Here is a 17,514-nt window from a genome sequence, read left to right as displayed (position 1 = left end):
TGATTCTTACATGTAGTGAGCCTAGTTTATCAGTGACAAGTTTTCTTGACATTAAATTATTGCTGTTATTGTAGGTATTCTTACTCAAATAACTGTTGGCACCAGTAATGTATTATAAATATTCATGATGTCAACAGACAATATGATTCTTTTTTAACAGTTTGTACAATTCAAAATTGTCAGGGGAATAAAAAAACAAGCATTAGGAGTTTGGCAATACTTTCTTAAAATATTGCCAAACAATAGATTACTTTCCTTTAAACAGATTTTAATTTTATTTTGTGTGTGTGTGTGTGTGTGTGTGTGTGTGTGTATGCATATACACACACACACATATATAATCATTTATAAAATTTTATTTGTAATTCTCTGCAGATGAAGCATAAACTTATAAACTTTTCCAAAGTTTGAATTTGGTAATTATTTACACATGAAGTACAAATGTGTGTCATTTTTGACAGCTGCATTATACAAAATGAGGTCAAAAGTACTATAATGCATATGGTATTCAGGTGATAATCGTATAGAAAGTAATACATATAGCCATATGTTTTAGCTTCCATACATATAAATAGAGGAAATATTAATATTATATTGTTTACAATATACATACATATTTTTTTTTTTCAAATATTTAAAAATGAATTTACATAATAATACCAGCAATCGGAAAGACAAAAACTTAATTTAAAGAAGCTTAGAAATCTCATATTTAATTTGATGTATAAAGTACACTATATATAGTTAATATAGGAATTAATTTCATACAGGTAAAAAATACTTTTTTTCTGCTAAAAATAATTGCTCTTTTTAATCTATTAGCCATAATTCAATGTTTTGCAATTTAAGATTTCAAAATATCAAATTACATATCATTAACTTTTTGTAATATTAATAAAAATTTGAATGGAATATTTTAAAAATTTATTAATAGTGATGATTTAGAATAATTTTTTTTAATCCTAATAAATAGAATTTTGGTACTCCACAGAAAATAAAGTAATAAGAATGATTGGTTTCTGTTTTTCCCCCTCTTTAGATTTTCCTTTTTTGAACATTAATTTCGTCCTTATTAAATATTTATTGTTCTTACAAAACAAAAATACTTTAGTTTTTGCTTATATTTTTGTTAAATTTATTGTTTTGTAACAGAAATAAAATGACTTTTCCTGAATGATCTTTAAAAATTCAAAAGATGTTTAGTTTGTAAAATAAATGTTTGTCTCTATAAATGAAAGTTAAGTGAGCTGTTTCTTTACTATAAATGAGTAATAAAACTTTCTTTTAATTCATTACAAATCCACATCCTACTCTTTAACTTGTACTTATTTGTTTATACTGTTTTTCCAATTTTATATTATGTCTCTTGTTTGTTTATATGCTATCTGAAAAAGGCCAATTGGTCATGATATCGAACTAAAACTTAAAATGAAATTCTAGAAATGTTTTATTAATTCAATCTTGCTAGCTCACAACAGAATAAATGCTATGAAAATGTCAATACAAATAAATTTCCAATTTTTTATTCAAAACAAATCATATTTTACTTATCTCTATTATTATTATTTATTATTTCAAAAACATTTTTGAATGGATTATTATCTACTAAATACACTTATATGATAGCAATTAAAGGTGTTATATTTTCTATTATTGTATACTTATATTTAATTACATATGATAATCATTTGTCTGAGATATTATTTTATCAATAAAGTTAACTTTTACAAAGATTCCAAAATAATTTTAGAATCATTTCACTAGAAAATTTAACAGTTAACAAGAGAAATTTAATATTTATAACTATTACTAACTTTTACAATTCATTAATGGTTAATGTTACCCTAGGTATACAAAATGGCAGCTCATCTCCAATTCCAGCAATCAGAAGACAAGGAACAGTAGGAATGCATGTTCTAACCTAACCTATTCTAATAAATTACCATAATTATTAGCAACCAAATTATTAAAATAGGTTAGGTTAGGTTAGAACGTGCATCCCCACTGTTCCCTGTCTTCTGATTGCTAGAATCGGAGACGAGCTGCCATTTTGTATACCTAGGGTAACATTAACCTAATTAATTATTTAATTAATTCACTAATTTTATCAGAAATTTATAAAACTGATTTAGAATAAGATTTGAATGCATGTGTATTAGCATAAAAATTATTTGTTAAATAAGCTGAGCTAAAGTTTTACAATAAATATTATTTAATATTTATTATAAAACTGTTTTACATGCACACACAAATATATACTATTACTGTGCAGTGCATTAAAATATCATTTTATACCTGATATTTTTATATTCTATAGTTGGATCAAGTGAATAGACCATTATTGTTGTTTTATTTATAAATTTATGAGAGAGTTTTAAAAAAGTCACACACAAACACAATTAAAATTTCCACTGTATGCATTAAAGCTTTATTAAAACTTTAACTTAAATAGCATCAGTCTACAATTAAATGGTATTAATTTCTTATTTACGATGGACAGTTAATATTCAAAGATTAACAAAAACTATAATCTTATAATATTAAGATGTGTGTGTGTGTGTGTGTGTGTGTGTGTGTATATATACACACACACAATTTATTTAATAAAAAAAATTGCTTAAAGCAAAAATTATTTGGTTTCATTACCTAATAACAATAAACTGAACTTATAAAGTTATTTAAAAGTTTCACTTTAAGTATTCTTTCCTTTTAAATAGTCTATGTTGCTTTGTGATAACATCATATAGATTACATTTTGTATTTATCAACAGGTATTTAATTTTAATAACTTGATACATTCAATTAAAAATTATAAAAAAGAAATATTTCTTATATGCATGTTGCTAAAAACTTTAAATATGAATATTTAAAAGTTTTTAGAGATTCTACATCATTATAAAATGAAAAATTTTAACACTAGTTGGAAAAAGATAATACTTTGGACATTAAATAGTTATACAGTACAATCATTTCAACGTTCAATTTTAATTGCTTTTCATATATAAAAATTCAAAATTGAAGTCAGAAGCATATTATTTAGTTTGATACTTTGTTTGGTTCATCAATATATAATTATTAGATGGGATATTATCTAAATCAAGTTTTCAGTCACAGATCATCCTTCAAATTTCATGTATGTAAGATACATCATCATCTTACCTTTTCTATAAAAATTGCAATTCATTCTATATAATTGCTTGTAGCAAAGCAACTTTCTTAAAATTCTTTAAAAAAGACTTTTTTCTTCATGCTCATTATGAGTTTAGCCTGGGGATCAATGGGAGCAGATAGATGATAAGGAGCAGAGAATCTATAATAATTTCTAAGGTTTCAAACTAAGACATGAATTCTAAGTTTTCCAGAATAGTAAGTTCCGATACAGTGCATTCGGTATCAACGCAAACTTTTAAATTATCACATTTTAATTAATGGTGCATTAGTCTTATATTAATATGTCAAATATCTCTAATTCACTCTTAAATATATTTTTTTAAAGAAGTAAAAATACAATGTATTCATAAATTAATAATGATACATTTTCTGGAATTATTTAAATAAGATTAAATCTAATGGGCACTAACTTTTATTATTCAAAGCATCTTCAGACCAAATTCAATGCTAATTTTGTATTAAAGTAAAAATACGTAAGATTGATTTTTTAAAATTCATATTATTATAACAGCTCAATAATAAGGACAATTTCTAATTTCAGGACTCCTCAATTTATAAAATTAGTTTCAAAATTAAAATTGATAGTTCATTAATATTTTTTAAATTTCTTATTTCAGTTTTATAATACTAAAATGAATTTTGTTGAGTTTTCTTTTAGTAATAATATTCATATAAGTTTTTAAAAAAATTTTAATGTATTTTACATATGGTCGTTGAACATGTAACTCCATAATATGACTGATCTCACTGATCTCACATTACCTTTCTGCTTGAACTGAGTTCATAAAAATAAAATCACTAAACTGACTAAGCACTTTCATACTTTTTTGTCCATCCTCAAAGTTTATATTACTCAAAAATGATCTTTTAGAAACTCCCCATTCCTGGTTTATTACAGGAATTATAGGAAGATAGCATTAAAACTTGTCAAGGCAGAATGCAAATTTGAGTTTTTGAAAGAATGTTTGAAAAGCAAGATATTTCCGATGTCGATATATAGGATCAGCATCCCAAAAGAATGTGCTTCATTGAAAGTCAAGTTTTGTCTAATGTGCCTTTATAAATCCATTAGAATTGCTAAGAATAAAAAATATGGTATCTTGCATAAGCTCATCACTATCAAAAGATATTATACACAATGAAGATCTGAAATGTTGGTAGAAATTAACAGAGGTATAGTTGAGCTAACAGATACAGTTTGGATGAATTTAAGAAATAAATATATTAAAAAAATGAAATGGATCCTTAAAAAACAAACATCAAGAGTAGCTAATGGCAGTCCTTCAACATTCATCTTGTGGGATCAAATAGAAGTCCCAATGAATATCAAGGAGATTCTAAAATGGGGACTGAACTTTGTCCCTGAAAATTCATGTTCTTGGGAAACCTCAATTCAAGAAATAGAAAGAGGAATAACTGGGCTAGATTCTTTAGAAAAAGAATACCTCTGATGGAAAACTGTCATTAAAAACCAGACGACTTGGAAGAAAGGATGTGATGCCAGTAAATACATCAAACTTACTAAATGTTGGCTTAGAAAAAACGATTTGGTTACAACAAGAGCAGACAAAAGCAAAACATTGGTTATCATGAAAAGACAGACGTATGATAAAGCATTGGAGGATTATATTAAGAAAACTGAATGCAAGTGTGTTGATGCAAAGATTATCGATAGCGGCGACAGAAGAGTTAAGCAGCTTGAAAAAGCTAGGTTCACTAATGCATTACCTTTCCTTAAAAATTGTCGGAATCCCAGGCCAGGAATGCCGAGATTATTTGCTTTTGCCAAAACTCATAAAGAGGGTAAAGAAGTAAGACCTATAGTGGAAAGATGCAAAGGATCAACTTTTATTCTTGAAAAGAGATTACATAAATTTCTCAGCTCAAGAATAACGTGTGTGGCACAGGATCCCAGAGATGTGGTTAATGAGATATAAAATCTAATTTCAATGGACAACGAGGTCATATCTTGGTCAACTGCTTCATCATGAAATAAAGAATCCGTTCATATTTCATGCTCAGTTTTTCACATTATACAAAGATATTCCACATAATAAATGTACGGTAAAACAATTTTTTAAAACAGAATTTTACAGGATACTTATTGCTTTATTGTGCTTTGACTTTGCCATGACAAACTACACACAAACATCAGTAGATTAAGCTAGAATGATCAAATTCCATAAATATGGACATTGCTTGTTTTATTCTTGTACTGTACAGTCTAGTGAATCATAGTTTATCTTTATTGTCACTTAAGCTGTCACAAAAATTGATTATGTAAAAGTAAAATTCCTATAAGAGGCACAACTCAGATGCCTAAGCTCGCCAGGTAACAGTCCTGATCTCAACTCTACTGAGAACTGCTGGCCTATTATGGGCACAAAATTTGTAAAAAGCAACTGAAGGAGTATATTAGAAGTTTTCTAACACAAGCTTAGTATAAAATACCTGAAGGAACTCATCTTCCCTTTGTTGGTGCATTGCAAAGCAATTATTAAGGTTTAAGGTGGTTCTGTGAAGTATTAAGATATCATTTAACAAGAAATAACTTTTTATGTTATGTTTTTCAGGCCTACTTATGTCATGAAACTTGCTTTTTTGATGTCATTACTGTTTATGGCAAGTTCTTGCAACAGTTGCTGAGGCTAGGAAAAAAATAACACAAAGTTCTATATCACATTATACATAATAAATTTCAATTTTTGGTTTAATCTTCTTAGTTTATTTTCTGTACTGCATATACTATCATTACAAATCTCAATCATAGCTTAAATGCTACTTTATACATCTACTTTTTTTGATTATATATACATATATAAAATCAAAAAGTGTTTAACAGATGTATACCTATATTACATAAAATAAGTGATGCAATTTCCATGGCCATTATATAAAGATATATAGTGGCTATGAGAATTGAAGATTTAAATACAGTAGTGAACCAAAAATCAGAATCAATTGGGGACTGGGGTTGTTCAGATTAGGGATTTGTTCTGATTACGGTTTATGTACGAAAAATATATTAACCTGTCCGATGTTCAAATTTTTCTCCGTTGCGTGTCGCTTCGTGTTGAATTTTCGTCTATTTTAAGCCTAACAAAAATTTTTATAATAATAATCGAGGCTATCGTATCGTTAAAAATTATTTCTGCATTTTGTACAAACAAAATAAATATATTGAAGAATATAAAAACATGAAAATTATACTTTAGAAGTAAATTTAGTATCAAAAACGTTCGATTCAGCACGACACAGTCCGACTGAAAATCGTGCCGATTACCAGTGATTCTGATTACCGGGGTGCCGATTTACGAGCCTCTACTGTATATATATGTATATAAATCTTTCAAATATGCAATTATTATTAGTAAAAATGAGAAAAATAAGATTTGCCATTGTAGACAGTATAATGTAAATTTCCCAGTTAAGTAATTTCACATGAACAATTAATATGGAAATTATAATATTTCCATATCAATTGACTAATAAGTGTCATGTAAAATGATAATTAAAATTGCAATATATACTTGTCTAGAATAAACAACGATAAAAAGCTATTAGCTTTTTTTTGTCATTTGACTATTATATTATTGTTCATTGCAATGTTGCACACACTAACTCTAAAACAGGGGTGGCAAACCTTTCTGAGTCCATGTGCAGTATACTTATGTAGTAAGCATACTTAGCTTTAAAGATCTTTATGTGTGCCAAACTTTTAGACTTTAAATAACAATATTTAAATAAAATAAATGTAAAAAAGCTGATTGTGTGATAAACCGAAAAGATGATTGAAAAAGACAGATGAGAAATCGAAATCATAACAAGTAATAATAATAATAATAAACAAGTGAAATTTTTAAAAGATGACACGTTACGTGCCATTTTGGGCATGCGTCCCTGCTCTAAAACAACAGGCCTAATAAGTTACCCTACTAAAGTTACTTTTACTTAAATGCAAAAATATGATTTCTTATATAATTATTAGATATTAAAATTCATCATCATTTGTTGATATGAATTTTAAATGCTACTTTCAATCTTATAATATGAGAATTTATACACAACAAAATTGATTAAAAAATAATAAATTACTTCTTTATTTTTTCTGATATAAAAGCATATAAAATAAATTAATCTCTTATTTTTACAATACAGTTCAATCTTATAGAAATGTGCCCACACAGACCAGAACTGTCCACCTTCTTGATTACATATAGCTGGCGAAAGTAGTTTTGAAGTCCATAAATATCATTACTGTTATCATTAATTAATATATTAATGATTTCAAAAACACTCAGCAATATTAGTCTTAATCATTAATTTTAAAAATTTATAACAAATTTAACGTGCTATTTTCATAAATATCCATATGGTATGCTTTAATTATTCAAACAGCTGGATTCTTACAGGGCTACATTAAGACTAATGTAAAGAACCAGCTAAACAAACAGCCAACAAGAATCTGGCAATTTATTTGAATAACTAAATTAATTATTGGATGTTTGTATGCACTATTGTTGTTATTTATATGCAAATATCTAATTGCCAATGTTTTAATCCAAGCTTTAGTTAGTAACTAATTATACAAACTATGTAAGTACTGAATTTTTTTTTATGTGTAGACATTATCAGTGCTCATAGATATTTTCTATTTTATATCAGGTATTAGTTTTAAGATACAAGCATTTATTTCATTCTATATGGACAAAAATGTACAGAAAGAATTACAAACTACATTGTTTATATCCATTGATTTTACTACATATATATTCCTTTTAATAAATAAAATTACTTTTCCATAATCTTACAAACATATCTATTATAGCATTGAGTTTATTTTTATGTTAACTAGATTCATTATGAAATATAATTAAACAGATTCAAATACATCAACACCAAGTTATTACAGTATTTTCCATAAATCTTTAACATATTGAAAGTATTCTTTATACATTTAAATTATAGAACTTTAAATGTACATTTAACTTAACATTTATTTCCATTAAAATATTTATCATCATCAAATACTGTATATAGTTTATTGCATTTTATACCTATTAAGAATCACAATTTATTGTTAAAACAATAAATGAAATATTTATGTATTTGAAAAATTTTTTTTAACACATGTTGATTTTAGATCAACTTTTTATATTGTTTCTAGTACAAATTAATAATTAAAATTCTTAAAATACACCTTAAAGATAATTAAACAAAATCAGCAGTAACTATAAATAATTCAGAGTGAAAGAACAAAAAACTTAGCTGTAATTTCTAACATATAATTTGAAACATAAAACATGAGAATTATTAATTGCATAATCATTTGCAAAAATACATAGTCTATTACATACAGGGTGTTCAATAAGTTTGGCCTCATAGGAGTTAGGTTGGTATTAGTTTATTCTTTTAATATTTGAAGCATAGCCCTGAACAAGAAGGAACGAATTCAATTTGTATTGATACTTTGAATCCACAGTCAGCATGAAGTTGCTGAAAAGTTTAAAAGGCTGTATCCAGACTTCCCATCCCATATACAGCAGTCTGGATGTAGACTTTAAACTCTTTGGTAACTTAATGATGACTGAAGGGCCTCATCACCAAAAAAAACTTGAATTCATTCCTTCTTACTCAGCTCCGTGCTTCTCTTCTAAAATAATAGAGAAACAACAACGTAACTCCTATAGGCTAAGACTTGTGGACAACCTGTATACACTGTTATATATATGTATAAGCATATATTATCCATGGAAAGTAAAACAAATTATAAAAGAAATAGAGAAGAATGTCACTTTATATTCATATCCACTTTCAGAAACTTTTGAAAGATAAAATTTTTAAAATTTTGGAAATTTATATTGTCAAAATACTAACAATTTGACTTATGCAAATTTTTCTTTAATTGAGAACTTGTAAATTGAAAAATAAGAAAAAAACATGATCATGATCATGTTTTTTTCTTATTTTTCAATTTACAAGTTCTCAATTAAAGAAAAAAGTTTCAATTTTTCTTATTTTTCAATTTTTTTCTTATTTTATAGATCATGATTGCACAGTTTTCATAACTTGAAAACTGATATTATAAGCAAGATTTATTGTCAATTAAATCAGCGTATATTTTACATAATCATTTGTAATCTATTTTATTGATCCATAATTATTATAGCCAAATTCTTATTTTTACACTTACAAGCATTTTCATTCATGGTTATACACACATTACTTTTTTGAACAATAATGAATGTTAATTGAATACTTTTAAACATTTACATATTATGTTACTTAAATTGTATCACGGAAAAAATTAGAAAAAGTAAGATTTTGGAGATGTTTTCTATTGAGATAACAGTGAATTATTAAGTAAATCAGTGACATTTTCATTGAATATTACATAAATGATATAGATATTTAATATATGTTCCTATGTAAATATTGTAAAGTACGAAACATTTCTACATTAAACGTTCACAATAAATAACTTTAATACTGTACAACTAATATGGAATAAATAGTTTGTGTGTAAATATAGGAATTATACCTATGTTTATACGTACAACAACTTATATTTTAATCTGATCCATTTCATATTCATCCTCACATCTGCACTTCAACAATGACCGAACAAGTTATTTTCTACCAAAATGTTTCTTTTTCTTTTTCTAATTTCTTTTCACGATGCAATTAAAAATTTTAAAAAGACATTCTGAAGATAAAGATAAAATGTTTCTTCATTCAGTAGTATCAATTTTGTTTATTACTGTATATTAAGCGTAGTTTTAAATGTAATAAGAACGTTTCTGAAAACATTCTATTACATGACATTTTTTTCTAGCTTCTATAAAAATATTTAATCTCGAATGAAAATAAGACTTTCTGAAATTCATCAGCTGCTTAATAACAAAATAAATGTTTACAGTTTAAACTGATAGCATTCTTTATTCAAATTTTAATCTGAAAAATTTAATGTTTGAATATTTGATTTCAATGTTTAATTAACTGATTAAAAAATTAGGAATTACCGTATATCTCGGCGGATAAGACGATAGTTGAACCATAAAAAATGGCCCCGAAAATCCGGGGTCGTCTTATAGGACAGATACAAAAAAATTAGATTGAAATTTATATAAATTAAAACCATTATAAAAAGACAGACAAACCGTGATTATTTACTAGAAGAGAGTAGGGTATGTTTTTGTGAATAGTCATGGTCATTACCCGAATGCCTGAATTAGTGCAAATGTTTGCAAAAATCGCCAGATGCAAGAAAATAAAATTTGTTCATTTGAAAAATTACAAATAGGACATAATTCCATATACGCTATACAGTATTATTATTCAGATAATGATTGCCGATCTAAACTAAATTCATAGGCCATTGAAAGTTTGGGGGTCGTCTTATAGGACAGATATCTGCTAAAACTAAAACTTCGACGAAAATTTATACGTCGTCTTATCCACCGAGATATACGGTAATTACAATTTCTCAATCATCTGCTCATTTTTGTAAATACTACAATTTTGAAATCAATTAATTGATGGTTTCATTTTTTATAATTATTTATCCAACCATTAAAATATCTTTATTAAAGTTTAAAATCAGTTAAAAGCATATAACACAAACTAAAATACACTTAACATAAAACGTATAAAAACATATATCGAAACTTATTCTAACTTAAAACAATTTTTTAAACTTTTTGTATTAATTCATTAAATGTTTTAATTAGTCTGCAAGACAATACAATTTTAGTTTTTCATTTATTTCAAATAACTAAATTAAACAATTAAGATAAAATTAAACTGGCGGACAATAAAACATGTAATTTAACATAAAACCAAATAAATATGAATAATAGATAATGAAAAGATTTAAATTTGCAATCAAGCTTTCATTTTATTCAAAATGATATAAACTAATTTCAAGAAAAGTTTTCTATAAGACAAAAAATAATAATTCAACCGTGTGTGAAAAAAATTCAAGATTTTTATCTATTAACAAGGAAAATATTTCGAATAAATTAAAAAACTTAATAGATACACATATATTATAAACTGTTTTAGAAGAACTCAACTGGAAAATAAAATCAGAGAAAGTAATAAATATATAATTTATAATGACAAATACACAGGAGAAAGAAAAATATTTAACGATATTAATAACGACAATAATGAATTTTTCAAAATCATGTATCATTAAGAAATGGAATAGTTAAAATTCTAAAATTAAAGAATGCATATAAAAATGTTGCGTTAATTATAAATACTTTTGCTTTTGTTAATAAAATACATACAATAAGAATCTAAGTATAAAGGAAATCTTAATAATGAATTAAATAGTACAAATTACACATAATTGAAGTTGATAACAATTTAAATTTACAGAGTCAATTTCATAATTTCCTCACAATTTACAAGTTACTAATGAAATTGTACATTATGTTTACTTGAAAATTCTGAAATGTAATTTAAACTGTAATATGCAGGAAAATAATAGGATAACTAATTAAACACATTGAGAGATACAACATCCACCCCTGAAACAGTCTAAAAAGTTACTAAATAATATTTTTTTAACGCTTCTAATTAATTAAAATCAACAGACGATTTTTGATAATTATTAGTACATTATACATAATAGTCTTTCTCTTATACAATTTTCAATATATAATAATTTTATTTCATATTAAGCTATATAGTATTTTCTTCTTCAAATAAATTTTAAAGAAAATTTAAAATAATGTTAATGTTTACATTATTACTTAATACTTACATATTCTAAGTATTTAAGTAATCTATCTAATATTTAACGTATTGATAAATTATAAAACAACTGTGCCTGCAGCCATTAATATTAAATAAAATTAAATTTAATATTCATTACAGTTTGAGGTAGCAAGAAATTTTCTTTATAGTTACATTTAGTTACTCATATTATTTTTTTTTTATTTCAGTTAATCCTAAGTTTTGGGAGTTATTTTATTTAATCTCAGTAATTATCTCAACACTTTCCAGATTACTGGCTCATTTGCACACTTATTACAGTTATTAGAACGATATTCCAGTTTTAATTAATACGTTCATACTTAACTTATTGAAAAAAGAAAATTGCTTTTTAATATGTTTTGCAAATTGTGGATACGATTACGCGAATTAGTACGATGCCGCTAAAGGATATAAAGCTAACTAGTCAACAGAGTAAGATATGAAAATGTGATATAAGTTGTTGAATTGATGACTTCTTTTGCTAAATTATTTTCCTCTAATAATATTCACACTAGGTGCAAAGTTTTGTATTTTGAAACTGTGTTACTCTAATTTTTTGAAGTTTGTAAAGTTCAAAAACTGGCACTTATTATTTTAATAAAGTTTCTTTTACCGAGAACTCGATCACAAGATATTTAATTTTTCGAGATACTTTGGTAATTCCTTACAATATATATTTTTCTATTTATACATTTATTTAAACTTTTGCATGAGATATGTTTAAAACTATTTTATTTTTATATACCATGCATTGGAAATATTTTTTTATGAAACAAAATTAATCTGAAATATAATCTGACGTAGACTAATTCAAATATGAAACTTTCAGAAATTATTTGCTTAATTTTATTCGTTGCACACATCAGATATAAAAGAGAAACAGAAAAAACTTTTCATATAACCTGTATCTATTTGTGAACTGAATAAAAGTTATTTATTTATTATTACTATTTTCATTTTATTTTGAAATATATTGAATCAGCTATCATCAGATTTTTATTATATTATATATTCATTTTAGATTTTTATTTTTTTGTCTATAATAATATATAACTTGAAATTATATAGTGTATGTATCTTATTTTAAATAAAAAAAACTTCTTTTTGCTTTCTAGATATAATTTATAATATAGTCGCAATTTATAAAAAAAAAATTTAATTTATTTTCATTATAAGAGCCAAATTTTTAAATTCTAAATATTTTCAAGGTCATTCTTTCACAGACACTTTACAATTCATTCAAAAATTCTTACAACTTACACCATACACTCCTATATTGTTTGGGTGTTTATGTTCTTTTTTGTTTTATTGAAAATGTTTAAGTTTAATGATAAATACAAATATTGTAATTTTTAACAGAAATTTTCTTATCTCTTACTGTTTATAGATACAACTGTAATATTTGAATACATTTATTTCAGGAAGTATTTACTAATAACCAGCTCTTTAAACTCCATTAATCTCTACTAATAAGCAAATATCTAAAAATAAATATCCAAATTTATATATTTTTGTTTATATTTACACTTTCACTCCTTGCAAAAAAAAAAAATACATACACAAATAGTTTCAGCAATTAAACACATTTAAATCTTGAAATTATATTTAACTATTTAACTTTAACTTAATTTTAATTATTATAATCTTATGATGTTTATCAGTAGAATATTAAAAATCAATTAAATTAAATTTTATTTATCTAGCAATTGATGAAACAACCCTTCCATTTTATTGTTTGTTTATAATATATTGTATATATGATAGTGCGGAACAAATAAGACTTCGGGAAATACTTTAACTGAACTTTCTGGTGCTAACTTTTCTTTAACTTTACTGCATCTTTTTACATTAAATTTTTAAACTGAAATTCTTCATAAACAAATCAGTCACAAAAAAGAAATGGAAAATATCGATGAATAATTCATATTAGCCTAAAGTAAAATCATAAAATAAGTTTTGTAAACAAATCAAATAGGGAATTTCTGACTTATTATAGGAGCCAAGATGATGTTTATATAGTAAATACTGAAGAATGATTGATGGGCATCTACTTATAATTTAGCAAGAATTATTGAAATGCAAATTTTTAAACTGATAATTTACAAATTACATAATCGAGATGATAAAAAAAAAAATAGTGAATTATGTTATTATTTGCATATTTTAAATTTTATCACGGCCTTGAAAATTACAGTAAAATATATGCGCTTATTACTTATAAATAATTCTGAAAGACTTACCGATGTATTCATGTCGGTGACCGTTTCGGGAGGAGGTGGTAGCACGATCCAATTGTATTTTCTCATTTCGACGGGAACTTTCATCCTCTCAAAATCTTTCCATTGTGAAGTGAGCGATTCGAAACAGGTCAGACATGTGACTACACTCTCTCCGTTGTCCAAAGTGAGTGCACCTGGAGGACGGGGATGCTCGACAAGGAAAGGAAAATCTAAAATCGTAATCGACCGAATCCTTTTTCGGTACGTCATGATGCCGCATATGTAACATACGTAATGATGACAATTGTATTTTCTTTGCCAGCAGTTGTCGTCTTCGGGCTGAGCAGACGTTTCGTAAGCCAACCATTGAGCAATTAGAGAATGAAAACAAAAAGTGCAGACCAGAGTGCTACCGTCTTCTGCCAAACATTCGGCTCCCGGAGAAGGAGTGTGTTTTGTAAGAAATGGAAAAAATGGACTTATTCGATGATCGTCGGTAGAAGACGAGGAAGATCTATCCGGAGCAGCTTGCACCCTAAACGTATGCCCGGAAGGAGAATACTCTCCACAAATAAAACAATTTACTGCAACTAGCAAAGGCTGTCCCAAAGAATGATCCAAGGGTCCCGAAATTCGAGGTCTCGTCTGTATGTATATGGGATGCTGATCTTCTAACATTGTTTTCATCGAATGCTGTTTTGATGGCAAATGAGACATATTTTTTGATCTGGGACTTTGATGGCCAATTAAATGTTTCATTAAATGTGAAGTTTCTAAATCCAAAGGTTTACCACTCGATAATGTTGAAAAGTTAGCTTGTTGAGTAGTAATACTATTTAGAGAAAGTGTAGATACCGTAGTTAAAAGGGGTTCGTGATTAGATAAAGGTCTAATATTTTCTATTTGAACTTCGGGCGACGTTACTTGAATGCAGAGAGCAGAATTAGGATTCCTCGACACATCGCCGCCAGGATAAGAAAGAACAGGTTTAGTATCCGATCTTTGCGACTGGACTAACGGCATCGTATATTGTCTCTGAGAGGATGGAATGTGAGCAGATTCGAATGCTTTCCACTGATTTTCGAGAGACATTTGGCACGGCAGACACACTAACACTTTACCATGATGATCCATAGGTCTGGCAAACGACGGCCTCAACAATCCTCTGATAAAAGGAAAGTACATATTTCCGTTCTGCGGTAATGTATCTAAAGGATGTAGTTGATCTATGCTCGTCAAATGTTCGCAGACGTAACACGCAACAGAATCTTGTTTTCTGATCTTTTCATTACCTTTTAAATGTTGCCTCAAAACACTCATTCCTTCCGAATCGACCGCTTCGTTAAGTATTTTATATTTCCTCTCTACTTCTGGAGTCCCGGACATCTGATGGACTTTTAATTGTCTCGAAAGTGACTTATAACACAAAGAACACACTAAAGCTTTACTTTGACTGTTTAACGGAATTGCACCCGGAGGAGGTTTAATCTGTTCCAGAAACGAAAAATAAGAATCTCCGTCCGCCTCGGGACGGGCACTCAACACCCTCTGAACGGACACGGGGTTTTCCATACCGCAAGTAAAACAGACAAAAGTGGCGTCCCGAGAAGAGGAATTCGTTCGAGCAGACGTAAACTGCTTACCGCCGTTCCTGTTCAGTACGTAAGTTCGATCGGGATGAGGAACGTTCTGCCTCTGATAACAGTCCCACTGCTGGAGAAGAAATCTATGACACAATTCGCACACCTGCACTCTACCCGACCGATCCAGGGATTTGGCGTTGGAAGGCTTGGGATGCCAGGCCAAATTCGGAAAGAACGGACAGTTGGAAACGGGCCTGGCGTAGACGTTCAACAGGGCACCCGCAGACTCCTCGGAACACAGAAAGCAGACGTCCGCAGGCGGCGGAAGAGGGGACGGCACCACCGCGGACGATCCAGAGGAAGCCCTGCTCGGCATGCTAAGGTCCAGGGCATCGCCGCCACTCCCCTCCGCCGGGTCGACGACTGGAACACGGTCAGAACGGCCGCGCCCGCCGCTCCCAGCCGACTCTCCAGAGTCAGGACGGTCCAGCCCGAACCGGGACCGGGAAGACTCCGGACGGCGGTCGGAGTGGTGGCCGCCGAAATCAAAGGCATTGGACTCGTAATCCGCCTGGGTCTTGACGTCCATGCCCGCGTAGGGTCCGTCATCCACTCTCTTCAACCAGTACAGTCTCTTGCCCAGAGGGGTCTTCTCCCTTTCAAAAGTCTCCCACTGCTGGGTCAGAAAAGAGTAGCAGACCAGGCAGGCAGCCACCACGCCGTCCGCTCCAGGTTTCTCCGCATCGTCGGGACAGTGGTGACGTTCGAGAAAAGGGAAGTAGGGACCACTGTACCTAGATTTGGAGTGGAGTTGGTACTCCGCGCCGACGCTACCACACACAAAACAAACGCACGACGAGATACCCTGCTGGTCCCTGGTGCGGTGCGCCGACATTGTCACCGCCGTACCGGTTAAGAGTCGACGAGTACTTTAGTCGTACGGAAGGCAAAAGTTGTCTATCGAGGTTAGCGGGGGTCTTTCCACCGTTTCCGTTTGTTCTAGCTGATGAACTTCGGGCTTTCAAGGACGACGCCGCTCAACAGTGACTCGTGACACACAAATGCTTCTGCCCGTCTCTTTTGACGTAATCGCGACGGGTCCAAGAAGTGACGAACCGACGCACTGACACGCATTTCCATCGCGGACACCATTTCCGTCACCGAATACGTCGACACCAATAACTTAAACAAAGAGGGAAAGCCGAAGTTTCTCCGTAAAACGCTATATGACACCTACGGCACTGGCACGTCGGCCATCTTGAGATGCTTTACCCGTGGTGCCTTGCGCCATCCTATCTGTTGAGCGGCCAACGGCCACGAACTCGGAACACACAAAAGCCTTCTCTTTTTTATTTTTTATTTTATTTTCTCTTCTCCTTCCCCTCCTCTCCCCGTTCTAAACTATTCGATAAACCATTTTCTTTTCTTCGCCCCATTCCGTCCCATCTTCGACAGCTCAAAATATGTCAACAAAACATTGGCCGCTTGCAAAATATATTCACTCCAAGCGCAAAAAAAAATATTTTCTTCCATAACTAAAACTAATTACAAAATATATTTTAAAATATCGTGTTTAAACTTTATTTATTTATTTTTAATATTTTTCTTTAAAAAAATAATAATAATTTCGAAATCCCGTCACGTGACACGACTACCTACTTTAAAAAAATTACGTAATCTTTTTAATTGCAAAAAAGTCTCTAACTTCGGTTACATAACCAACTTTTGTAACATTAATTTCAACTTAGTAATTATCGGCATTTATTTTAATTAAT

General features: G+C 29.1%; 1 protein-coding gene across 1 annotated transcript in view; it reads right to left on the bottom strand.

Annotated features, from left to right (window-relative positions):
• LOC136990533 (genetic suppressor element 1-like) overlaps window positions 1-17,151 on the bottom strand; it is a 128,413-nt gene extending 111,262 nt beyond the window's left edge. The window contains exon 1 of the mRNA XM_067288936.1: window positions 14,178-17,151. Coding sequence (XP_067145037.1) covers window positions 14,178-16,634 — 2,457 coding nt within the window. The 5' untranslated portion in view covers window positions 16,635-17,151. The remainder of the gene's footprint in view (window positions 1-14,177) is intronic.
• Window positions 17,152-17,514: the final 363 nt, after the last annotated feature.

This window comes from Centruroides vittatus, unplaced genomic scaffold (assembly GCF_030686945.1).
Source record: "Centruroides vittatus isolate TY-2023 unplaced genomic scaffold, ASM3068694v2 scaffold_944, whole genome shotgun sequence".
Lineage (NCBI taxonomy): Eukaryota > Metazoa > Arthropoda > Arachnida > Scorpiones > Buthidae > Centruroides > Centruroides vittatus.
This window is presented reverse-complemented; position numbering and strand designations above follow the sequence as displayed.